Source organism: Magallana gigas, chromosome 2 (assembly GCF_963853765.1).
Source record: "Magallana gigas chromosome 2, xbMagGiga1.1, whole genome shotgun sequence".
Taxonomy (NCBI): Eukaryota; Metazoa; Mollusca; class Bivalvia; order Ostreida; family Ostreidae; genus Magallana; species Magallana gigas.
Window position 1 is genome coordinate 47,319,294 of NC_088854.1, and position 27,814 is coordinate 47,347,107.

The 27,814-nt window shown below is 35.2% G+C and overlaps 1 protein-coding gene across 5 annotated transcripts; it reads left to right on the forward strand.

Annotated features, from left to right (window-relative positions):
- Positions 1–372: 372 nt before the first annotated feature.
- LOC105336380 (protocadherin beta-11) lies at positions 373–27,764 on the forward strand. 5 transcript variants are annotated; one of them, XM_066076874.1, is made up of 6 exons: positions 373–515; positions 8,580–8,782; positions 19,781–22,592; positions 24,895–25,041; positions 25,916–26,054; positions 26,279–26,324. In XM_066076874.1, the coding sequence occupies exons 3-6, from the start codon at positions 19,881–19,883 to the stop codon at positions 26,302–26,304; spliced, it is 3,024 nt and encodes a 1,007-aa protein (XP_065932946.1). In that variant the 5' UTR covers positions 373–515; positions 8,580–8,782; positions 19,781–19,880; the 3' UTR covers positions 26,305–26,324. The 5 variants fall into 5 exon arrangements, with proteins under 5 accessions (XP_065932946.1, XP_065932947.1, XP_065932944.1 ...); XM_066076875.1 differs by having other exon boundaries at positions 26,293–26,324; XM_066076872.1 differs by lacking the exon at positions 26,279–26,324 and adding an exon at positions 26,690–27,764 and having other exon boundaries at positions 374–515.
- Positions 27,765–27,814: the final 50 nt, after the last annotated feature.

Here is a 27,814-nt window from a genome sequence, read left to right on the forward strand (position 1 = left end):
CTTATCTCAAAATACACAAACGAGTTAAATTGGAGGTAAAATTTACTTTATTTTGGAATGTGCACAGCAATAAATTTCTTTCATAATATCCCTATAGATTGTGGGATTATTTGATAAAAATTCATTCTAGAGCTTGCTCATTGTTAAAATCTTCTCTCTAATTGTCATCTGTGCAACTCTCAATCGAAGGAGAGAAAAAAGGCAGGTGCCCTGTTTTGGTGCTCAGTAGAAAAAAATATTTCAGATGTGCCTAATCTAAACTCCTGCTATTGGGTCAATTGTCCTTTTAAAGAAATTGAATGAAAATGAAAGGGAAAGAAAACTCAGAGCTTTGTTGCTATAGATTGGTTGAGTGCTTGAGATAATTTGATTGACATTTGTGGGCGGAGCTTAATGATACACAGCAGTACTGCTGAGCACAAGCTTATGTGAAAAGTATTCACTGCATGTACCTGGCTAAGCCTCTTTACAAACATTCAGGTGATCAATGTGTGACTGAGATTTACTATACATTGGTGAGTCTGCTTTCCTATTTTTATGACATATGGGGGCTGTTTTATTGTAATTTTATATTGTTGGAAGAAAATGAGATTTTTTTGTCAATCAGCATACTTTCAATTTTATGTACGGTACGTACTCAGAATTTTTGGTCGTGAGTTCCGATTATATAACATGGATTAGTCCTCTTATAGGATTATATTGACTAGTTGTCAGATGTTGCTGGAATATCAATGTCCACTTAACCTTGTGTCCTTTAATCAGAAATACAGTATGTAATAATATTAATTAATGATTTGAAATTAGTTTCTAATAAAACGTACACTTTGTGTAGCAGTCATTAGCAACATATTCCGTGTTGTTGGTATAGAAAATTGATGATATCTATATGAAATAATGGCTTCATTTTATATAAGATAGAAATTATTTTGAAAGTTGAAATGTAGACAGATACATTATTGATGTGTTATGGGTTTGTAGTTTTCTGTTCACACAAACTCAACATTGTGTCAGCGATAAGTCAATGAGCGTTCTGAATGTTCCAGCTAGCTAATTTCAGAAGGTGTTCTAACAAACCAGTAATCATCATGTTAACAGAAAAAATTTAGATTTCATGCAGAAGCTTCATCAAACTATAAAATGGATTAGAATTAATATGTGGCATGCAATGCGAAGTGAAATTTCAGATTATTTTAAATTCTTTTTTTTTTTAACTATAGAATTTAATGCTTCATTTCTCTGAAAAGGGATATTTATTTGTAAGGTGGAATGATGGTAAATTGATACTAAAAATATTAGGATTTTCTGACTTGGTGATTTAAATTGAAAAATTAACATCTTATATTATGGAAAATGAATAAGGGTGTTTAGATTGATATCAAATAAATGTTTTTAAATGCTGTTAATGTTTATTTTGGAGACACACCTGGTGAGATTCCTGAAACTGGTGTCCTGTATTTTCATGCAGTTACTTAAAAATTCTGATACATCTCCGAACTATTCTTTTATCTTCACATATTTCTCAATGTGACTAGCTAACTGTTTTCCTGTAGATATCGACAAAAAAAAACCAAAGGGTGTTGACACAGGCTTGATGGAGGTCTACAAATAGTCTACACACACACATATATATAACCAGACTCGTGTCTGGAAATACTATCGGATAAAAGACTGTGTAACAATATTGGTATTCTTCTAATGTTTGAGGCACCCTACCAAGGCCGCAAAGCGCTCTGTAGAAATTCTTGACAAGTTCTGAAGCCGGCCCTGTCATATGGGTTCTATGTACCAGGTATTGATGAAATGAAGTTAGGTATTCTATGAGGAAAAAAGCTCAGCGTGGCATGGGATTCAGTGGTTCCACAACTCTGATCATTCTCAACATGTCCTAGCACTTTCTACAGGGATTAAACCAATACATGACCTCCATTAATGAACTACCCAGCCCCCCTTGTCAGCTGTGACATAACTGTGTTTGAATTCTTTTTGAATGTCACCCCTAATCCCATTGAATAAGTTTATTTCGGAGGTGGAAGATGGGTATTGTGTCTTTTATAATTGTAGAAGTACAATATGTTTTGAATTTTCATTTTGTGGTCTGTTCAGTCAGTTTTTCCTGCCATCTTGCATCAAAAGAATACAAAAACCCATAGGGTGATAATATATTTAGTTTTTTCCCTATCCTTGGTTCCATCATTCATCAAACCGCTTTTACATTTCAATCTATTTTTCTTCCTTTGTTTATTAGATGAAGGAAACCCATCAAATCAAACTGTTTTCATGTGCAGGATTGTGAATTTCGATAAACTCGGTAAACTGACATAAAATAGCCAGGATTCATTAAACTGCAGTTAAGCATGTACACCCCTCAATTTACTGCTGTGTTTCTCTGACATTGTATGTATGCAATGTGTTGGTAAATTCTTATGAAGTAGTTTCTATTCTCTCTGAAGTAGAAAAATCTGTTTCATGCAGAAATAAATTACGAATCCCATCATGTCAAGCGGTTCCATATGCCTGACGATACACAGGTCTCTCTTCAGCCGTAGGGCGGTCACATCGTCTATGTGTCTCTCAAAAATTAAAAAAAAAAATAACTAAAATTGAAAAACTTGCATGTGGATTTAAGAGTTTTTTTCACGAAATAAGTTTAAAATTTAACGAAGCCAGCTAATATTTCAGGCAATAAAGATAAAGAAAAAAATAAAGCTAAAAATTGTGCTTCATGATGCCATAAATTTGATATGAAGTAGAAGAATAAATCAAGTTGTAAAAAAAGTATATGTCTGTAAATGTATCCTGCGATTAAAATTCCTCAGGATCCGTGATTAACCCATCAACAAGGGAGAGAGGCAGGGATACTGTCATAAAGTTTGATCAATGGCACCAAATAATGGTGATCTTCTAGCAATCAAGAAAAATTAATTTCAAATTACATTGTGACGAGGTGTGTAGAATTTTTGGCGATTATTCCGGCTCTTGTGTTCAGAATGTGTGGGCCTTTTGATGGAGATGATAGACGAGGACCAGTTCAACACCTGGTGGTAATTTACAGGGGCAGTGGCTGTGACAATTCTCACCTAGAAGACATTGTAGTGTCAAATAAGGTCAGCAGAAGACATGACCCGGATTTCTTTACCCATGCTTAAGTCATTTTACGTGGATTTACCGATGCCTTTGAGAGGCAATAGTTACCAAGTCTTTAATTCTGCATCAAGTTTCTGATTTAGAGCGTTCCTCATTTCATGGACCTTTGGTTGTCTAGCATCCAAAAGACTTTGATCATGTAACAATGCATGCCAATAAATTTAGTTTTTTTCTTCTTCCTTTTTTTTTTTAAATCAGAAGTTTTTAAAAAAATTTATAAGTATAGTTTAAGGATCCCTTTTCTCTAACTTCCTTTTAATTGAACTGGAGAGAAGCACAGATCAGTACAGGCTTAGAGAATAAGTAGTCATTTTAAGATTTCATCTTAATCGTTGGATTTTATGCGTAGGTTTCAGAGCTGTGTTTGCATGGTACAACTTCACCCTTCCATTGACTCTCATCTGATTGTATAGGCTTTATTCTTTACCATGTTGTTTTTCACACATATTTTGTTGTTAAAAATTATAATATTGATTCATTTTAATGCTAAAAAAATTCAATAAGAACTGTTTTTACCTTGCAAAAGTTAGACCGGGTAGCTGCATGTTTTATCAATTTTAGATACATGACTTAATATATTGAAACATGTCGCAATTTTATTTCAATGGGATGCATTAGGAGTATATTAGGCCCCTTTAGAAATATTGATGGCATTGCATGTCACATCTGTTGATGCTGTAATGGCGGTTGTTAATATTTAAGAAGTATTGTCTGTAGACATGCTTACTAAGCGAATCATCACGAACAACATGGTATCATTGATTTATCATTTATATGATGTACACAATGCTAGACTGTTTTTGAATCAAAACAGCAACAATTAACTTCACTAATTGTGTAACTTTGTGAGGTGACCGATCAACCATGAACAAGAATTGATTTTTCCTTATTTCACAAGATTTTTCTAGCAAATTCGTTGTTTTCCCTGCAATGTTTACATCACAAGGCTGTGACATCCTCCCTAACCAATAATTGAAAAGGTGATGATCTGTAATGTGTGTCCCACCAGGTGAAAGTCGTCAGACAAAGGACAGACAAACTAATCAGGCAGAGTAATTACATCCCCTGATCATCCGTCATACGGATGAGCGTCCCCCACGTGTCTGACTGGTGTCCGTTCAATCCGCAATCTCGGATTACATCGCACAGGAACAATAAAAAATCATGTTGCTGTATAAACATTTCTGTTAATTATGAGTGCTAAAAAAGCAAAGCAATTTTCTTAATAGCATACCCTCGGTTTACTCAGGCTTCCGATTTTTTGCCGATGGGTTGGACAGGTGTGGATTTAGATTAGAGGCAGTCGGAGGTAGCCATTGTGAAATTTGACAGGTTTAGAGTCAGAGTGGTCGCTATATTATTACCTACCAGCATCCTACCCCTGACCCTCACCCCAGTAAATCAAGCCTAGTCATCTCTCGGACCTTTGTGTGGATTTTATGGACATTTTCAGATTGACAGATTTTACGACATTTTATGTTCTGTGCATCATCTCCAAATACAGTATTTTTGCAATAAAAATAGAATCCATTAACAACTTTATTTCTTTTTTTGGTTTTATCCTGAGAACTTGACAGTTGTCTCTAAGCAAATACAGCCACCCAATGAGAGATTCTGATTTCTCCATAGTTGAATAAACAATATGATCTATTTATTCTTTCTGTAATTCTTTCCGCTTCGTTTTGCTCTACCCTTTTGATGATATCCGTCTTCAACATTTTGTTTAATTTTCTTAATGTTTACGGAAGTATACTGCAGTGTATAATTATGAAAATCAAATAAATATTGCACAACTCACTGGAATTGTTCTACATGGCTGACAGGCTCCTTCTGTATAGAGCAAGAAATAATGTGTTTTCTAAAACAACCTAAAGTAAATAACACATCTAAAGGCAATCAGTAACTTCCCTGCATGTTTAGAGAACATTACCCAGAGCTCCTTTTTAGAAGTCATTTCCCCTGACCAGCCCTTCCTTTGCTGGAGAGTAGAGCTGGAGATTCTGAAGGCTTAGCAGGGGGCCCTGGGGAGGCTTTCATCTACCTGCCAGGTGATTCAATAATTCACGATCAAAAACAAAAACCAAGATAAGAAATCTGAGAATCCGTGAAATATTAATGAAGTGGTTGCTCTGTCTTCTCACCTCCGACCTCTGGGTGAGTTGTAACCAGAGTTAGTTTGTATTGGACTCCTCAGTGATACAAAATCTTAATATTGAATAACAAATGAGTTGTAGGATTATTGTTTTAAAAATCTCTTCCTGTTTGATTTTCGTGCATTATGAATTTATTATTGGTATTGTTAATTTCATGACTTACAAAAAAGAAAAATCAGAATTTCTAAAAGAGAAATTTAAACAATCAATATTAGGTACTGTAGATTCCTTATTTTACACGAGTACTTAATCCATGATTCAACAGTTTTCCATCAAATCGCGAGAATATAAAATCGCGAATGTCGAAATTTTATCATACTTTCATGTAGTTTACATATGTTCAAAAATAAAAAGCAAGATTTAAAATCCGCGAGACGGGCTTTTTGCGATTTTACGCGGATATTAATTTCACGCATTTAATTAGGAATTTACAGTACTCAAACCTTTATTATCTTTTGAACCTTAGGTTTATTTTGCCTTTAATGAAAGTGCCAAAAACTTTTTTATTTCTTGGCTGCAGTACATTGCACACCCAAATACTCAACTGTTCCAAAGCCAAAAAGATTTATCAAAACTGATTACATGTGAAGCATTTCCCATTAGACTGTGGTTTATTGTCCATCTCATAAAAAATAATATTGAGATATCTTCATATCATCTTTCTTGAGCACTATATTGCCTTTGGATGCAAGTACCATACTTTTATCTCTGAGAAGCATTAATTCTGCGATACTTTGTTGGTCAAGATTGGACCTTCTGCTGTTGGTGACCTATTTAAATACCCACTACAGTTATAATCCTTATTAATAGCTTGTTGATGGAGGTGATGACTACCCCAGAAATTTATCAAGATCAGCCCGTTCATTAATCTTATTTGAAGGAATCTGCAGTCAAATCAAAGATGTCTGCCCTTGTCTTCTGCTAGAGTGGCCAGAAGATGACTAGTTTAGAATCAATGTGGACGATGTTCACATTTCATGTGATCCCGGGAATTTAATGAGAACACAGGAAAAACTTTGTATTTGCTCTGATACTCATTTATCTCTGTCACCTTAAGAAATCAATCATTATTACTCTGTTTAGTTTTTTTTTTCTTTTATACATGTACTTTGTTGAAGAAAATCACAGTCATTATTGTGGGTGTGTTGTTACAGAGTATAATAAAAAAACAAAACAACTGAAGTTACCATAGAAATATGTCTTGTTTTCATTAAGTATATTGATTCTGTCTAACATAGAGGAGTACCCTGGCTTAAAGAACTAAATATTCTCTCCATGCAATAAAGTAATCGACCTGATGAGAGACAGCCTCAGGTGGGCCATTTACCTCTGAAAACACTGCCTTCAGAGAGCACTGATTGTGCAGTCTTTGATGAGTTTACAATACCCAGGAACCAAAGTTCCTGTTTCATCACCAGATGTGTACTATTACTACTACTTGCAAACTTATGGAAATAATCTCAGCACTAATTTTCCAAATCAGGAAAATTATCACAAGCTTCTTTGTAAAATTCACGATTCAGAAAATGGGATACCCTTCAAGAATTTATGGGAAGTTTTGCGTTAATGCTGTTGTTTGTGAACAGGACTTTATACACACTTTGTAGTAAACTTATTAAATACAGTTTACTGCACTTGGGTTACTACAAAATTGGTATGGTCATACTACAGTCTTTTTTTTCCATATCTGTAGACAAAGTTCGTTTGTGTAATTTTTTTATTACACGAAACATGGTGGTGGGTTCATGGAGGGGCATTTGAATAATTCATCACATGGTCAAGTTCTTGTTAGAAAATTAAAAAGATTTTCCTTGATAAATCAGGGAAAGCAAACACAGGAGTTGCTCTCGCACGTGACTGCTTGCATGGCTGAGGGGCTAGATGAGACTGTGTCCGATTTGGGGCGAAATTCATTTCCTTCATGATTGATATGATTTTAATCATAAAGTTTGAAAGGTCCTATATCTTCTTGATAAATGTTATGAGGCGAAAATGAATATTATGGTTTATTGAATGGGGGAGCTAACTTTTATTGTAAGAATTTCTAAACAGCTGTTTTTGTTTCTTGGCAACAGGAAGATACTGTGTCATTGCATCTCTAACTTCCGAGTCACTGGGTTTTCCAATTGAGATATTTTTCACTTCTCTGTAGAATTTGGTCATGACTGCTATTGGAATTACTTGCCTTATTTACAGATCAGTGAATTCTGTCTGAAATTCTCCTCCGCAGAAAATGTGATTTTGTTAATTACAATAGTTCATCACTTGGAGCTCTTGTTCATCCATTTGAAGTAAAATCTATTGGTTGTTAATGCAGGGTTACGGACTCTTGTCTGCAAACAGGCAGAAGGAAAGAGAATCTCCTGCGAAGAATGTGTGATTTTCTTTCGTAATTAGTGGGGAAATGTCTACATATTCCCAATTAAATTGGTGAAATCAAGCAAAGTTAACTTGGAAATAAAGCTGAGTCTAATTCTTATTGTCTTCAAGGTTATAACTAAGATAAAGAATGAAAATAAGAATTGAATAAACTTTAGACAATTTTGGAATTCTGCTGGGGTGGGAGGAAACTGTTGAGATTAAATGAGCTGTTTAGGATTTGATATCATTATGTTTTAACAAACATCTCCGAAATCAGACTTTCCAATCAACTCAATTTGTGTAATTTCTGTATTTTAGATAATGAAATTTGTTTTTGGCGCTACCAATATGATGGCTTGAATATTCGGCTAATGAAATTATGCAAATTGAATTTGTCTTCCTTGAGAGAGGGTCGTGACAAATCTCAAACTCTAGGGCTACGAATTGTCAAATCTAAGAAATTGTCAACAAGGTCCCAATGTTCGAACTAATCGTTTTTGATGGGTCATTAGGCGGGGTTGTCAAAATGAAGGACCCTGCTAACACTAGGTCATGGGGCTACCATATCTCAGGATTCCAGGGTCCTCAACTCATTAATTAAAAACATTAATCAGCGACGCCCCTACTCTAGCATCTGTCTGGGTAGAGAAGATTAAGGCGAGAATCACAGTTAGGAGAAAAATTAGGATGTCCAACATGGAGCAAATGTTTCATTAGAGTTGCTTGTAAATTGCTCATTGCCTTTAATAATGAAATAATCTGTATGCAAATTTTCATCAAAAACATAACATTAAATCATGTTATGAATATGGTCCATAAATTGTTAAGCTGTACAGGATTGTTTCTTTCTCGGAACACATTCAGTCATAAACATTCAGGCTGTGGAATTTAAGTCCTCATTTCTTTGTTCTTTACTTTCAGTGCTACTTTTCAAGCATACGGTCCAACTATCTGTGCTGCATACTCGGCCTGTCTCCTGACCAAGCAGTGCAATAGCCAGGCATTCCAGATACATCAACGATCGACCACTACTCCGGATATGATCAACCAGATCCAGAGAGCATTCGAGTCCCTCTTCATCTAGCCATCTTCATCCAGCTTTTGTGTGTGTGTGTGTTTTTTGTGTAAGTACTATTTACAGAAAAAATCCAATTACTACACATTAGATTTAATTTAATGGTACATGTATTCAAAATTAATCTTTTGAATGATTTTAATGAAAAAAACTTCTAAATGATGTCAGATTCTAATAAGGTATAATTTTAATTTTGCCAAACAATAGCTGCCATCCTCATTGATGGTAAAAAAAAAAGAAAGAAAGAAAGAAATGGAACAAAATGGGAAATTAAATTCCCATTTTTATAATCTTCCATGTTAGATGAATTCAAATTAGATTTTTCAGTTATATTGAAGACCACCTTTTTATGTAAGGGAATCCCTACTGTTAGCCTTCCATAGCTTGTTAAATGAGGTGCATGATTGTTATTAAATTCTCCAGACCCTAAAGACTCTTTAATACCCCAAAACATGGTTCAATGGCAGAAAGACTTTTATTCTGCTTTTAATATATCGTTGAATCAAAGGTTTGGAGAATTCATATCATTATAGGACAGATTGTGTGACATCCAAGTCAGAAATATGATCAAATGAATCAAAAGCTTGGCTGTGATTGACAGAGTTTGGGTGTTTAATGTGGGTGATCTCTATCTCTTAAAATATAGATGTCGACTTGTAGATTAGGCAAGGTGATTTAAGTCAGGTGTATAGGGAGCATGCACCTAGTGAAAACTTGAATAGACTTTATCTACCTCCCAAACAGGAGTTCAGCCCTAGTATCGACAGAAATTTAAACTCGTCGGAAAACTTTTTTTGTTATCAAATTTGTATCAGCTACTTTTAAAAGTTCAAAGTTTCAAATAAACTGCGTTTAGAATTACACCTTTGAAAAAAATGACAGCGTTATCCATCATTTTCACCGAGATGGAATCCATTCAGGTCAAGATGACCACAAAGTGTCCAGAAGACGAATTATCCAATCGGGGTCCCATTAATCGCACATTTCCCGGGTAGAAGTTACAGCAGAGCACAATGTGATGACTGGAAGAGGGGCTGTGCTGTTTTTCTTGTGCTGGCAGATTTGAAGGAAAACAGTCATTAGGGCATCAATGGGAGGATTTAGGAGTAATACAGGGCTTTGACAATGCTGATCACCGGTAGGAAAATATTTGTGTAGCAGCTCAGATCATTAGTGGTCAGACACCTTCGATGGCTGCTGGGGTGGTTCATGTTAAAAGTCGTACCTGAGCCTGTGTCCACTCGCCCTGAAAAACCAACAAACCAACATCTCACGTTACTTGTGTACTGACCACAACTGTCTCACATTTACTAAACAATAATATACCAGGTACACAGGGAGGAAGTAACCATGTGATTTATTAGTGTAAAATATTGCTTCTTGGGTTAAGAATAACCTTTTCTTCCTAAGGGGAAGAAAGGTTTTTACACTAAAATCCAGAGGGGTGTTTGAAGAGAAATGAGGGTTGCAGTTAGAATTTTTTCCCTGAAGAGGATATTTTTGTCATAATAAAAATACATCTGAAATTGCTCCACATTTCCTCATTTCTGACCTTATTCTACCCAAGATAAAAGAAATACATCATCTATCAAGACGGCCTTTTCATCTTTCTCCCCCACCTCTCACACATACTGGGTACAAGACGGACCGTCACATATTTTTTATGCAATTTCTTTATAGTTGAGAATTTCTCTTGTAAACACGGGGATATTTCTTTGTTTGCCTGTCTATCATTTTGACAGACAGTTCAGTTTATCATTTAATGCCCTTTTACACTTTATCAGTATTGTTTCCTAGTGAGAATATTTCTTCTTTGTATCAGAACTCAGTAATTTCATGAGGTCCTGAATTCCTTGGTACATAGCTGGAACCTATATATAGAAATATGCTTATTGATTTTTTAGAAGAAGATCAAAGTGTCTTAAGAATTTAAATTTAATTTTAGGGAGATCATATAATCCGTAAAGGTCCCCATTTTAATTCATGAAATGGCAATTTCCTGAATCACTAGATTTAAAGATATTAACCCGACTGTTAAATAATACACTTTGCTTTTTAAAAGATTTAGTTGACTCCATTGATGGGAGGTGATAGAAAGTAGCAATTTGTCTGAAGTACAAATTATAAGATTGTTTGGTGCCATATGCCATATGTAAGGTTGGGTAACCCCCTTTCTCTCTGATTTCCTGATGACTTTTTCACCTGAAGTAACTTTATCACCTGACAATTGTCGACCAATTAGAATCCAGATGACAATTGTCTTCTGGGAGTTTCTTGTTCTGCCTTTCTGGTGATTTCCCGGCTCTTTGCTGATCTATTATGTCTGTGGTTTTTTCTACCTAATTGTACATATGTAGTACAAATTGTTTTATCATACTTTATAACGAAAAATTCCCCAATGTTTTTTTAACCTCTGTCATGTAATATAAGTATGATCAATGGATTTTGTTTCAACAAAATCAATTCTTAACAATTAAAACCCAAATAGATGTTATTGCTCTAAGGTACATATTCTGCAATGCTCTAATATGATTAAGAATCAAATTTTTTTTGCATTTTTGGCATTGTTTGGTCTGTGGTATGTTGTATACCGTGTAGGAACGTCAATATTACTGGACACTCGAAGGCATGCCCGGCCAATTCAGGAACCACTAAATTCAGAATGAAAACAAGTTAAAGGGGACAATGTGATTTACTTTGGGGATGAAAATTCTTTTATTCAGTAAAGTCAACACTGACAGAAGTCCATTAGAATTCTGTTTAAGGGGTAGGTAGGCCCACTAAATACCGACTCATTGATTCCGTAATAAAAAGCCACGCAATTATGGAGATCACAAGAATGCCTGTTTTTCTTGTATTTATATGTACATGTTCCTTCAGTACTGGCAGTGGTATTTGTTTTTGGCTTAAATAACACAGGTTCCATATACAGGTAAATTGTTTTCATTTGCATTCCATATTGGATTTCAAAAAAAAAATATGTTAAAACAGTATGGTTATTTACTTGTTCAATTGCTTAACCTACATTGCTATAATCAAATACGGTAACTTTTGCTGCTTAGTTTATTTGAGAATAACTTACTATTGCAAACTGAGTGATGTTAAAAATAGAGGTAGTTTCAGAAAATTAGTTTTTTTTTCTGTGGGTTCGTTCAGATGCCTGGATACCTTTGACTGCATCTTTACAATGTGTACAAACTTTAACACCCAGACATCAATAGTGCATGAATGTTTCTGTCACCAGTTTGACGACTTCATCAAAATTGTCTGTGATCCTTTCCCATGAACCGCTAGCCGGTGACAGTGTCATCTGCTCAAATCGGACCTATCTATGGGCATTAAAATTCATTCACTTAACATTTTTTTAAAATTAGAACTCAATTTTTATTTTTAAAAATTTAACATTAATGGCAGGTAGCTTTTGAAATAGAAACAGTTTTAGTGATGCGTTCAAAAGGTCAAGAAAAATGAAAAGTCCAAAAAATTTTGTTCAAATGAATAAAATTTGTTTTTATTTTATTTATAATGTTCATCTGATATAATTATTTATTTCTGTATGATAAATTTATATTGATATAAAACTGCAATCATTGCTAGAAAAAATTTAAATGGTTACATATTAAATAAGTTATATGGTTGCCTATTTAAATATGTTATCTTAATTATTTGTTACTTTGCGTTTTGCCAAGTTTCTTGGACAAATCACTGCTTTGCACTAGGGTTGCCGTCTACGTGGGGTTGTTTAGTTTGACAGGTATTTTTTGTCACCTGTTTTTGAGTGTTTAACATGTTCAGTGGAGTCCCGATTCTATGAACACATTCTTTGGCCCCGGCAACCCTTGATTGGGTTTGAATATTGTAGTTCAACTTTCACTAATGAGTATTTAAATATGAGATAGGTTTTGTTTTTTCTTGGTCAGGAAACAATGGAATCATGCTCTGCAAAACAAATATCAGAGTATCTTGTAGAATGCCAGCATGAGTCGAATGTAATATCATTGTGTACACAGTCTATAGAGAGAAAGTTTCAATGGCCGAATTGTTGAATCTTTGAGTCAGAACTTGGATGTTTTTAGAAGGAAGTTTTATATTCTTTTTGCCAAAAATAGGATGTTATTGGAGCAGATTTATTGTAAGATTTCGCTTTTTCATAAATTTTTTAATTAATTTCTCTTAGTTTTATTATTTTGATTTTGTTGTTTTAATTGAATTTTTTTAAGGATATAATTTTTGTTTTTTAAATAATTTGAAAATTGTTGTCACAAACATGTGCATTGAATTTTATTGAAAATTAGATAAATTGCAAAATTTATATTTGATTTTTTTTAAAGTGTGAATTGCTATATACATGACAGCTTAAAAAAAAAAAGGTTGTTTGATTTATCTGATGCAATTCTGGGCACCGCTTGTGTTTGGTCCTCATGAAATTTTTGTATTTCTCAAGTGGAACAGATTAGAATTTCTGTCCTGGAGTGCTTTTCAAATATTTTGCATCATGCATTATCCAATCTGGATGTACAGGAAACGGTATTAGTTTTAAAGATTTGTGTTCGTTGGAGACTACGTTCCCTTCAATGGCCGTCTTTTTTGTCATATTCAATAACTTGCATAAATACCTGTTGGTTGTTTGGTTTCCAATTTTTCTTAAATCTGATCTGTAAAGTTAATATTGGAGAATTCTTAAGCTGTAAACTAATGCAGTTAGGGAACTGATGTCCCATTTCTTTGTGGGGGAACAATTGCCTGAAAGGAAAAAAAAAACAGGATGGAAATTTCATCTTACTGCTTATCCTTTGCTTCATTTTTTGTTCTCTTGGTGAATTGACAATAGATTGTCTGGATTATAAATTTTTATCAAATCATACCACATGAGTTGTATGGGAATATTTTTACAGATTTCAGATAAAGATAATTGCCTCAACAAAAGCAATTGGTGCTTTATCAAATCTCATACTCTAAGATAAAAAAATGTACCTATATAAGAGTTCCGTACTTGGTCATAATTTTTATTAAACATTTAGAATTTTATGTATCTTTTAACTCTAGACAAAATAGGATAATAGAGATTCAATGCATTGTCTAATTTATGTTTTATAATAAATTGATAAGTGGTCAGTCACGGTACTGTGGGTACATAGGGGTGAGTGCGTGTGACCATTTGGTGGCTCCTTCTATCTACATTTCTGATCAATTCGCCTATCCTCAGGATACTAACATTGTTTGACAGTTATTTTACATAGGTGTTCAAAAATACCCCCATTGATTATTAATTTAACTGAGAGTTGTAAATAGCATGTTAAGCAAGCACAAGTATTGATGAGTAATTTGTCTCCTAGACTTTAAATTTTTTTTCCACGAGATGAAAAATATCAAGATCTCCATTATCTGCTTCAGCGGACCGCATCTGCTTGCTTTCCATACCGCCCAACCTTTTCGCTTTGTTCAATCATCAGCACAAAAAATCTTTTTCACGAAACGATAATTGACGTTTTCATTCATGGCCAGAAATATATATTTTCTCTGTTTCAAATTAACGATATGTTAAAACCCCATTTTGATCTTGCAGTAACCATTTAGGATAGCTACTGTAAGGCTCGAACAATTGAACAGCCATAGGAAATTAACATAATTGTTAAAGCTTATTATTTCCTTTCAAGAACACCTTAAATTGTGCTTCTCCATTATGTGGGAACCACGTTGAAAGTTTCTAACAAAATCAAACAAGGGGGAAAAAAAATCTTTAATTATTCACTCAAGGATTTCAACCCAAATTGAGTTGTTAGATTGACCATGTATTGACAAGCGGGAGTGATCCGTTTTACTTACATGTGAAAGCTATGAATCACCGCAGATCACTTACTGCGTGAAAAAATGCTGTTTGACTTGGATTTATCAAACTCGAGACTGTCAAATGCATGTGACCAAGAGGCCAATTTTAGATGGATATTATGATACATCAGAGGGTAGATATTCTTTTTTCTTTTTCTTTTTTACTTTCATGCATTTTTATAGTTGTTTTATTTCTTTTAAATATAGGTTTGAAATTTAGATTAATTTTTTCCCTGTTCATTTACTCTTAATTCTTAATTGTTGGTAATAAGGTTGGGATTTTTTTTTTTTTTTGGCATTCATTAATTTTTGTTCTCTTTTCTTTCTTAAACTCATTATTTAGTGGGAGGGATTGTAGGGAAAATTCTGCTATTTTTTAAACAAAAACTATTTAAGAAGAGAATGTTGTAACATTGATCAGAGTTGTACATTGTTTTGTCTTGTAAAATGTGAAGTGTTGACAGTTTAAAGTAGATGTCCCGCTGGGCTATTGAGCGAGCCCGCCTTGTTTTATTCAATAGGTCTCTAGCATTCTCCTTCCACCAACATCTTCCAAATTAATCAATTTTACTTTGAAGTGTAAGCATGCAGCCAAGTTTCAATACCTAGTAAGAAAAATGCAAGTTTTTTTCTTCATTTGAAGATTTTTAGCTCAAAGTTCGAGTATCAAATAACTATTTGAAATAGTATCTCTGTTTGTCAAATATATTTACAGTTCATTTTTTTCTCTTGGTATTTTTTTTCAAACGAAACAGAAGTTTTAAAAAAAGACATAAAAATTAATAGTCTTTAAAACAGGGACTGGGTTTGAACGAGCATTTGAATTGATTAGGATTGTTTGACTCATCATATATTGGATGCAATATCATTGGTCAACATGAAAATTTTCATCGCCATTAAAATCTGCTTAATATTAAAAAGATAATAAAATGAGCATTTCAGATAATTATATATCATGCTATATTTTAACAATGCGCTTAAAAGCTGCCATGTTGTCGATGGCATTAGATCAATGAGGGAACTTAAATGCGAGGAAACTACCGAATTCTGTGTGAATTTATCCAGCCCTCCCCTCTGTGGTTTGTGCAAATAGGAGGACAGCTTCAAATTGCTCAGCTCGAACAGCTCCGATTACCCTCCATTAGTGACCATTCTCTTTGGTACATACATTTCACGGCTTAGAATCTGTACGCATTTGTGGATATTTACTCAATTGCCATTAATGCGCATTATTAATCTTTGAAATCCATTTAAATTCATTTTCATTTTTATTTCACTCCTCACAGATCATTATTTGAAAATTGAAATACTTTCCTTTAATCATTGTGAATATTGGTAAGCGTTTTTAACAAATTCGAGTTTTAATTGCCCTGAGAACCCTTGAATTAGAAAGGTTTCATGAGGTCATGCTTGTGGAATGAAACTTACATACCTATACCTTTTTGTAAGATATTAAATAGAAATATTTTATTTATTTTATTGCTGTGGCTAGTATATATGGTTAGATCTTGGAGACAATAAATCCATCATCAAAATTCTAACTTCGACTAATGGGGTTGTGGTTTTTACATAGTACCGCTAGATAAATTGTTCTTTTGGTAAGTAATTTTAATATGAGAAAATGTCAGCTATACTTTTAAGGAATAGTTATATTGCAATATAATTTATATTATCCCACCTTGAATTTATTTTAATTTTTTTGAATACAGTTTTTTAAAAATATTTTATAAAAAAGAGCTGAGCTTTAATTCTTTTTATTATATTTAATTGGTACCGGTAAATCAAATTTGAGGATGAACAATATCATGTTTTTAATTAAGGGTCATACAGAAAATCATCAATTTCCAGTCTCATAAAACACTTAATTGGAAAATGAGTATGACCAAAGGGGCCATTAAACTGGTGGTCAGCACACTTTCCTACCCCAGTAGTGTAGAGGACAACACCAGCTATAATCAGATTATCTGGTCCCCAATCAACCTTAATTTGGCCACCAAGATTCCGTTCAGGTGTAAATTGGTCAATTTTCCGCCTGTCTTGCACAGCCTCCTTTTATCTTGTGAAATGAATAAGTAAGACCTAAGCCTCTGATAGTGTGCCTGTGTTAATCTGATTTTGAGTCGGTGTCTAGGAGAGGATATCTGTTTCATTAAACAAGACATCTTACTGACAGACTGTTGATAAACCCCTGACACCCCAGCTTGTAGATTGACTGATAGCACCACAACTCATGATAGGAGTTACCCCCCTTTAATCTCTACTCCCTACCTATTATATTGAGCCAAACTTTCTTCTATTTATTTTGTCAGATATGTTAATTATTTACTTAAGGATAATTAGCAGAATATACAGTACAGATGGCACAGCAATACTGGTGTCATGCTTGCTGAGCGGGTTGACACCCTTAATAAAGAATGTTTGACAGAGGGGCATTGATTGAATGAAAAGGGATATACATGTCCTTGTATCCTCAAGGAAACCAGGGTAAAAACAGTTGTAAAGTCTCTCTCTCTCTGACATATGTCCACTAGATAGGCCTAAAACCCCAATCCACTTGATTTACAACTGATTCAATACACCTTGTACATATATAGATCTCAGGTTTGGGGTGGTTTTTCCTCAGTTTGTTATTCCTTGTTTTGGGGTATGTATGTCATTTCTTTGTCATAGTTTGAACTAACGGGGAGACAGGATGTTAGATTGAATGATAAACGTGTTTTCAATGGATGACTTTCACATTCATTGATAATGTTCTATAAGAGAATTCCACAAGTGCGCTGAAGTTTGTATTGTTTTCGGCCCCAGAGCTGCTACCCAAGACTGCTGACACCTTGTGCTACTGAATTTATTGCCTCTCTAATCTTTGCGAGTGTGTAACAATTTTCGGTGTTTTCTTGTCACCAGACATTCCCCCTTATGAGTGACAGGCTCCCTCGGTTGTTGCTAAGCAGGCTCGCTTCTGACAGATTCTGTGGGGATTGATAACATTAGTAATATTGACTAGATACAGATAAAGGCACCATGCCTTAATCTTCTTTAACCAGTGATAACCTCCCTTGTATCAGAGTTATCTCCCCTTGGTAAGCAGGATTTATCTGTGCCGCAGATTTTCAGCTGTAGGATGTTGATACAGTATTTAAACATTAAAGTCAAATCCTTTAACTGTTAGATAATTAAAGCCTAATGAGAAATACTTTAAGATTCAAATATTTGGCCATAGTTCAATGGTGAAAATTTCCTGTGGCATGTCTATTCTCCACAATGACCATTGACTGATATACCACATAACAAAGAATTTTCTTGTGTTTTTGTTTTTTCATAGGTTTTGGAATCTTTTTAATCTATGCATGTAATTGAGGATCTTGCATGACTGAGAGCAATTAAGCAAATTTTATTTAAAGATTAAAATAGTTTCAATTTTTTCTTTTCATTTGATAGAATCTAGGTATGTACCAAAATTGTCTTCTTAATTACAACATTATTGTTACTGAAACATTACTGATTGCTTTTTATTATGCCTTCTTAAAAAGAGAACAGAAAATTTATTAGGTGTGAAATAACTCTTGTCTTTAAAAAACAGGTACAATTTAAAATTCAAGTTCATTCTGTAATTTTAGGGCATTGTAAATCAGAGTCTATCTGATTGAAGAATTTATTGACAACAATTGATATTAATTTAAAAATCATAAAACTGAATCTAAAAGCTATTATTGAAATTCCAAGGTACGTTCTTCCTTTTAACATGACCAGAGGAAATATCAAACAATGAGCCTGGTAATCTTGTCAAGATGTTAAAAGCTAGTAAACCTTGTGGTTAAAACCTGATTAGATTATCTGCTAATTTCATTACATGGCTCAGGATAAGTCCAACTCAAACATATCAGAGAGGCAGGTACTGTACAGGGGAGAATTATACTCTGGTCAGTGAGCCAAGAGCCTCCCCCACCCAGGGAGAAAAACAAAGACACCCTGTGGTTTAGACACAGCTTGGACATTTTCCTTTTCTTTAATTCTTGTTTATTCTGTTATTCTTAATTGTACTTTTCAAAGTTCTCTCCTTATTTTGAAAGTACTGCATGCTTTTATAGGATTATAAAAGGAGTATTGGAGTATATGTTAAAAAAAAATACATAAAAGATATTAAATATAGTTGACACTAGAAAAATGTTATTTAGCATCTATAGTTATACATGGTTTTAAAAAATAAAATCCATTTTGCTGTTGGGTTTTTTTTTGGATATTTTATTTTTAAAATTATTGGCTATGCACATTTTTGTCAAATATCATTCATCTTATTTTTAATGCCTTATGACATGGCTATAAAAACCAAAAGTCCACATCAAAGCTTCATCCAGAATTGGTGTGAACACATGGAGATAATGGATGTCTTTGAAGGCTGTTGAATGTTTATACAAAAAACTGTTATTTACAAACAGTGATCATTAAGTCATTTATCAAAAACAGCAGTAGCTTTCTGTTTGTTTATTTAACTTTCTGTTTGTTTTGCCATAAAGAAATATCTCCAGGCAATTTGTTGCTTGGTAGTAATTTATATTAAAAAAATAGGCAAAAACATAATATAATTTATCACAAAAGTGCAGAAAATGTAAAGTATTTTTATTTCTACAAGGCTTATGGTGTGTAAAAAAATTAGAAGGAAAAAATTATTCTAAATCTGGCAGAGGGTGTTTTTTAATATTTGATGTCAATCCATTATAGGATTTGTACACACAGATAGTGTTTACACAATCATACCTATTCTGTACAGTGGTCAATGAAGCGTTCTGATTGGTCAAGGCTTCACTCGATTGGTCAGTCAGTGCTGGTATTGAGCCAGGCATGCATGCTAAGCCCCTCCCCCTCCATGAACTCTCACAGAATTGTGTCCATGCATTTTTCATGGGCCTGTACTGTCTTGTAGTGAGTGGATGTTCTTTTTGAGGAAAAAAAACATTGATTTTGTTATTGGGAGTAATATATCATAACCAGGTGAATTTACTCAATAGATTTTTTTACCCTTTTAACTAGGTCAGAGTTTAATTATGATTTATGAAAGTTGAATTTATCTTCATACATAAAATACTTTAGCTCATTTATTTTTCTTTTGAAAAACTCCACAATCAATCATAATTATTTAGCAAATTTACTTTGTACATGATCCATTTTTTTGTTAGTAAATATGTCACATATTTTAAGTATTTTCTTTCTTTTTTTGTAGGTGTGTGAAGTTTTTCTTACCACCATACATCAGAGTACCATTAAATAAAACAAAAAGAAACTGATTTAAATTTCCTTGAATGGAGTGCTGTCAATAATGCATGATGGGGCAAGGCATCCGACAACTCTTTCTTCTCCTTGCTTTGGACATTTACACACAGATGAGTGTGGGCCAAGAAATCTCTCTCAAATACGATTTACTGGAACAGCAGTCTCGTGAAACGTTTGTGGGCAATGTTGCCGTGGACAGTTTACTAAAGGCCAATGTTACTCAGGAGGAACTAGAACGCATGAAATTTCAAATTCTGACGCAGGGAAGTAAGGATGCTTCATATTTCATAATTGATGAAAAATCGAGCACAATCAAAACCGCGAGTGTTCTCGACCGAGAGGTCCTGTGTGAGTTTGAAGTTAAATGTGTTCTCGAGTTCAGTGTAGCTGTGTACAAGCAGGACCAACAGCACAGCAGTCTAGATCTCTTCAAAATCTTTGCAATCAAAGTTAATATTCTGGATGCCAATGACAATGCTCCCACGTTTCCGCAATCTCAGGTGGCGCTGGATGTTCAGGAGTCGGTGCCGGTGGATTTCGTTCTGCTGACCAGCGGAGCGGTGGACCCAGACATGGGCATCAACAACTCCATAAAATCCTACACGCTCAAACCCAGCAATGAAATGTTTGGACTTAAAGAAATCAAAAACATTGACGGCACCACAGACCTGGGACTTGTTGTGCGGTACAAGTTGGACAGGGAAACTTTAGATTTTTACCAAGTGGAGATTGTTGCCAAGGATGGGGGATTTCCTCAGCGCTCAGGGACGGTTATGGTGAATATTACTGTGATTGATGATAATGACAATAAACCATTGTTTTCTCAGGCCAAATATGATGCTTCTATCCCAGAAAACCACCCTGTTGGGAAAAATGTTTTAACTTTGTCTGCCCAAGATTTGGATATTAATGAAAATGGTGAATTTACATTTGCATTCAATTCAAGAGTGCCACAAAAAATTAAAGACAAATTTGCTGTAAATAAAACTTCTGGAGAGATTTATACAATATCAGAAATTGACTATGAGGAAGAGGATAATTATCAGTTTTTAGTCGAAGTTCAGGACAAGGGAAGAGAACCAAAATCCTCTACCTCCGTCGTGAACATCAATATCTTGGACGTCAATGACAACGCCCCACAAATCAGTGTAAATTTGCTTCCTGATGGAACAGACATCTTGGAATCAGCAGAAGTTGGAAGATACGTAGCTAACTTTGCTGTGTCCGATCTAGACAGCGGCCCAAACGGAGAAATTCAGTGTCAAGTATTGGGAGAATTCTTCAAAATTGAAGAAATTTTTAACAACATGTATAAAGTTATCATCAAAAGTCCCCTGGATTATGAATCTAGGCATGTTCACAATGTGACTATACAGTGCCAGGATCAGGGAATTCCCCAGCACCAGAACACGTCCAGCTTCCTCATCAACGTCCTGGATGTCAACGACAACAACCCAGTGTTTTTACAGTCCATATACCGGGCCACCATCAAAGAGAACAACCCTCCAAACGAAGTCATCACAACTGTGAAAGCAGTCGACAAAGATTCGGGTCTTGCCGGAAAAGTTACATACTTCATGCACACTGACGGAAGCGATAGTTTTCATGTTGATTCAACATCAGGGGTTGTAACTGTAAAAAAGTCACTGGATCGTGAAATGTCACCTGTCATTCTGTTTCATGTGAATGCATCTGATGCTGGCAACCCCCAGCTAAAATCTTCCACCCTCATCAGACTCACCCTGGAAGATGAAAATGACAACACTCCAATGTTCAAGAAGTCTCACTTTGAATTTTACGTCCTAGAGGAACAAAAGAACCTGCCCATTGTTGGACGTCTGTTTGCGGAAGACCCAGACGCAGGACCAAATGGACAGTTTTCTTTTGACTTTGCCTCTCCTAGATACCCTGAATTTATTTTAGACTATGATACTGGCTTGCTGAAGGCAGGAATGCTGGATAGGGAGCTGAAGACAGTGTATAACTTCAATGTGACCGTGACAGATAAGGGGAACCCCCCTCGCTCTAGCATGGCTCTTGTGACTGTCCATGTATTGGATGCCAATGACAATATGCCGCGAATTATTTACCCTGATAACCATAACAACACAATCAAACTGATGTACACCACCCCCAAGGATTCAGTGATTGCTAGAGTGGAGGCTGATGACATCGACGAAGGCAACAATTCCGTTCTTTCCTTTTACATCCATAAAGTTGAACCCACCAAGCCTGACCTCTTCAAAATGAATGCCGAGACCGGAGAGTTGATGATCGCAAAGACCATGCATCTGTATGACTCGGACTCATACAGGCTGGTGCTGGGAGTGAAGAATGGAGTTTTCACCATGTTTGCTAACCTGAATGTGATCATCACAGTTAGCAACAACACGGTCCTAGGAGCCCAGTCCCCAGGGTCAGGAGAGAATAACATCGTGATCGTCATAGCCATTGTGGTGGTTACAGTCATTCTCTCAGTGGCCATCATTGCAGCCATTTGCATCGTGAAGTATGTGGACCGGCACCGCCAGCATCGGAAGGAATCCAAGGCAGAGGTGCGCGTGGATCTGAAGAACCCGGAGACCCTGGTGATGGCCGGGACGCCCCAGTTCACGGACATCAAGAGGAACAAGAAGGAGGTGAGCTTCTCTCTGAGTGACGAGGACTCCATGAACATCTCCTCACTGACCAACATCACCTCATTCTCCTCCTACCTCAAGAACCCCCACTCGGCCTACTCCATGGATGGGAAACCTCTAGAGGTAATTTTATATATTTTAAAAAGATACCAATGTAAAAGATTTATTTATCTCATTAATAAGAAGACATATATATATTTTTCATAATTTCATGAAAAAATTTATTTTATATATTTTCATAAATGCATTAAAAAATATAAACATATTTTTCATACTCTTAAAGATCAATTTATCCTAAAAATAGAAATATATTTTCATTTTTTTTTTATAAATAAAATATTGTATTTGGGAAAAGAATTTTCGGCGTAAAAATGTTTTCAAATTCCTCATTGTAAGTGAACAGTGAAAGTCATGGTTACTTGACACAAAAATGTGATTGATCAGACATTGTTCATGTTATGTGATGGGCATTCACAAATTAACACATAAGTGATAAAATACTTGAGTCATCAGACAGTGGCTAGGTGTTGGGACTGCCCAATCAGATTCTGGCCTGATCAGATCTCTGGGTACATGTCAGGGTAGCGGGGTATTTATCAGGTTCAGTGTCACCCGACCCCTGTAGGTATGAAGAACAAGATGACACCAAGAGAGAATTGATTAAACTTAATTAAGACTGCCCCATATGCTGAGTGTATTCGTAACCGTTAATGGTAATTAGGTAAATTTGTCGGGGCTGATCTGAACATGAATAGATTATGAAGACAAATGACCAGTGGTCCCAGGATTAATGGAACTGTTATGTCCTGTATCTGATCGGCATTGATTGGTGGACATACATCAATTTGACCAGAATACACCATTCGTGTTTATTTTATTAAGTCCATAGGTAAAAATCTTGAGCAATCCTTCTTTTTATGTATCTGACTCACGTAAGAAATCAAGATGACTTTTAATCCTGTTAGCAATGTATACATTCTTTATTAATTAATATGCTTCAAGTTTTTCGCATATACTTTAAGGAATTTTATTTCTGACCGCAAGGACGATATTTGAAAGGGACGTTATGACCAGCCGTTTTTAAATGACTCTTGTATTTGTTTGAGGTTTTAAGATTTCCGCCTATTGACCACTTTCACTTTCTCAGAGAATCAACTGTTAGCAAAATACCTCCTAACAAATGATACAATTCAATTGAAACCAATTTGGGCCAAGAGTTTTGTTTATGTAAGGACCCTGGAACCTGCTTGTTCAAAAGTCAATATTTTCGCCTCTGTTTTACAAGTATCTTAATTATCTAATCCCCTTGGCAATCAACACCTACTAAAATAGTCATGAAACTCGCTCCAAAAGTCAGTTAAAAGATAACTTTCCCCGTCCCCTGAATGCGCTCTTTAAATTTCTTGGGTAAGACGAATATTCATGCAGGGTGGATTAAGCACTGTGACATACTCGACTCATCTCCCCTCAGCCCTTTGTTTTTTCGTAGGATTTTCTGTAGAATTTGGCATAGCTAAGGGATATTGACTTATTTGCAGACCACTTGAAGTTTTAGACCTCAGCAGACTCTTGCCAATGTCTCTGTGATCTACCAAAGATAAACATATTTAATCCAACAAAAAAATTTAGTTTGTCAGAAAAGAATTTTTAGGTAGGGTCAGGCCTGCTTTTTTATTCAAGTTTTTCTAGACAAACATTTTTTATTCTATTTGTTTAGAATTACATTACACTATGAACAATTTTGCTCAAAATACAGATATTCTAAAAAAAAAAATTCATTTTCCATAGATTAAATTGATAATAGTGTGCATATTTGATAAATATCTTCTCATGTACACAGGTAATAATTTTCAGATATTTTTAATGGAAAAAAAATGATTTTTCATTTTTGTTCACAAGCATTAATATGTAAAATCCACATTTGCTGTTTTAGAATAAGATATTAAAAGCCCACCCCTTTAACCAAGTATTGCTTTCAACTATGTAAGAAGCTCTAGTGTCACTTAAATAACCATAAAGATGGCATTAAATTTCACTGAATTGCTCTTCACGATTCTTCAAGAAGTAAACATTACAAATTCAAGTTCACCTTAATTGATTTTTTGTGAACACCGCTGATCAATGCAGTTCTAGGGACCAAGGCTTGTTTAAATGTTGATGGTATGCGCGCTTTGTGACGGGTGTAGGTAATTGCAGAATTTCTCTGTAATCTGTTACTATCTCTAAGGTCATGCAGAGCGTCTGAAGGTTGTAGCAATTGTCAGAGTGCTTGTTTAAATCAACACAAAGTGCCATACTATCGCTACAAAATCTACTGCAGTGTGATTTTAATGACTAGCTCCCCGCAGTATCAAGTTCATCGTTTTGTTCTCTTTGCTACCTTTGTTGTTTTGTTGATAATTACATAATTTATTTTATTTTTAAGCAGGGTCCCCAGGCTTGCAGTTCCATTCTGACCAATAGTAGCCATCACTCGGATTTTTCCAAGGACCATTTGACTGAGAAGAATCTGAACACCTTGTATCACCAGCAGACCCCCTCACCAACATGGCTGCAACAACTGCAGGAAAAGGTATTATATAGTGGAGTTTATGCACCAGTTCCCAAGCATGTGATAATAAACCACAAGTACTGTATTTTTGTGAAAGAAAACTTTTACTTTGTGTTTATAAATTCACAAAGATTTAATCAATTTGTATCAGAAAGTTCGATCCTATCCCATACTTAATGTGATAATAATCTACACGAACTTTAAAAAAAAGAAGAAAACTTTGAACTTTTATTCAGTAAATTCATGATTTAATCAATTATGTGTTTTATTGAGAGGTAAAAAAAGATTCATGTAGTGTATTTATAGTGGTGTGAAAGGTTTTTGAAATCCTGGGGGTGAGACGCGATGGCTGATTACAGGCCAGGGCGTTGGGGAGGCGATGGGCCTGGGGGGAAATTCCAGGATATCATGTGGGGCATTGTGGTTAACGATCGGTGTTCACATTACAACGGACCCAAAACCCCTCCAACACTTGTCGAGTCACACTGGTCTTTTATCCTCACCATAATTCGTTCAATACAGCGGAAAATCTGAATTGGTTTAAAAAGTGACAAGTGTTACTGGTCATTGAAGGGCCCTTGATTCTTTATGCTGTTTGGATAGTCTGCTGGGGGACCCCTCCCCAAACAAGGCTAATCGTAACTCGTCCCATTTGGTCCAGGAACTGCTTCATTTGGTTTACACAACACAAGATACTCCCAAGGTTCCTAACAAAAATCTCCCTCTCTAATGATCCATACCAAGTTACTCTAAAGTTTTCCTCACATGCGAGAAGTCAATCTATTCACTTTTATTCCACGAGCCTTCCTTTGAACTCCTTAATTGCAAAAATCGTTCCTTCCAGCAGTTATGATTTTCATACGCATTCTAAGTATTCTCTTTGATGATTTTACAGAACCGAAGAGACCAAGCGTTGAGAAAGGCAGGTGATGACGACAGTGAAATGTCTGCGGAATCTGCTACCAGCGACAGTGGAAGAGGAGGAAGTGAGGAGGATATAAATAGCAACAGGGGAAATCCCATGAGTGATACAGGTATGAGGCTCATTCGATTCAAATACATTACTTTGAGTTCAGACGTACACAGAGCACATAGATATTTTGCCTGTACATTGTATCACCAGATGTTTTGATAAGCCAAGACATATAGACAAGAAGAATGGGAATGGAGAATGAGATAATAATGTGACAAATGATAAGAAATACATGCTCCATCACATTCCCTGTAGAAATATGGTCTTTTGATTCTATTCCCTCAGAATTCTATCAACAGTGTCTGGTGTGACAACTGTCTAATGCAGCTCGGTAAGTCGAGCATGCACAAGCTGATAGCTCCCTGATGCACAGTTGAAATGCCATAATCAATTTGCCTGCTCAGTATTACATTATATTAGAGTGTGATGAACTTTGTTTGATATTTAGAACTTTTTGTGTTTTGCATCATGATTAGACATTCCCAGAAGAATGCGTAGCATGTTACATTATATTCTGATCAGTTCTTTAGGTCTTTTTTTTGTTTTGATCTGTGTGATTTGAAATGTCATTGATATTCCCCGCTTTATTAACCTATTAATAGCAAGTTGAATCAATTCAATTTTATTCCATTTCAATATAGCAGTTCTGTACTCTATCATATCACTATAATCAAGTATACTTTTTTGATCTTTCAGAAGAAACAAGGCAGGCCTATAGCAACGAGTTTTCACCAGGGGATCAATCCCATAATTCCTCCAACAAGCACACCAACGTTTTACATTCCAATTACAGGAAACGGATATCCACCAATGAGAATTATCCTCGAAACATAAGTTTCAGTGACGACAGTGTGACTGCAAATACCACAGTAGATAGTGCTAAAAATAGACACGGACGCTCTAGTCAAGACAATCACAACCAGACATCGTTGTCTCGGATTCTGTGCATGTCGGCCGACAGAGGTTTGAGTTTTGTGAATGGCCGCACGCATTTAGACACTTTGGATGAGGCCACTCACAGTACTTTTGGTCTCCGTTACTCATTACAAGACATTGACGACACGGTCAGTGAGAGCGTTATAACGCGAGACGATGATGGAAACTCCACAACCACATCTGGAAGTTACACCATCAATCCGGATGAACTCGTACACGAGATTGACAATTTGTTTTTCAAATCCGATGTTGTAGTCTAGTTGTGTCTTAAATGACGACCAGAGAGTCCGTGTAATGTGCCAAAAATATATATATGCTGCCATATCTGTAGTTTGTTGCCATGGTAATGAAATACGGGCCTACAGTTATGTGAAGCAAGACTTTAAAAAGTCACACTAATTCAAAGGTGCTGTTTGATGTCAAATGATATCATCAAGATAATCATAGTCAGTTACTTCAGGGTTTAGCTAGCATCCATTTCCTCTTAATTCTATAAAAATTTAAATTATTGTTAACATTAAATCAGTATTCTCTTGTATGGTGATAACATAGATCTCTTATCATGATGTAATCTTCTAAGTACAATTGAATGTGCATTGTTTCTCATTGTTTTTCACAGAATGCAAAGCATTCTCTTGCATACATTGATGTTTTAATGACTTATCATTCATTTTCATTTTACACACTCCTTTTTATCATCAAAAATTTGTTATACTCATTTTATGCAATTTTAATATGTCAAATTGCAGTTGTTGAATTCTGTACATAGTGAATTGTAAATTGAATTATATTTGACTTTTTACAATGAAACAAAATAAAGAAATTGAAAAAATTACTATTTGGTTATCTCAAGGTACAAGTATTCAGAGTGCTGAAAAATATTTT

Bases quoted from the DNA above. Each gene is read 5' to 3' on its own strand.
- LOC105336380 (XM_066076872.1), top strand. From the start codon at position 19,881: ATGATGGGGCAAGGCATCCGACAACTCTTTCTTCTCCTTGCTTTGGAC. The intron at 22,593-24,894 runs GTAATTTTATAT...TTTATTTTTAAG, and splicing joins TGGATGGGAAACCTCTAGAG to CAGGGTCCCCAGGCTTGCAG. The intron at 25,042-25,915 runs GTATTATATAGT...ATGATTTTACAG, and splicing joins TGCAACAACTGCAGGAAAAG to AACCGAAGAGACCAAGCGTT.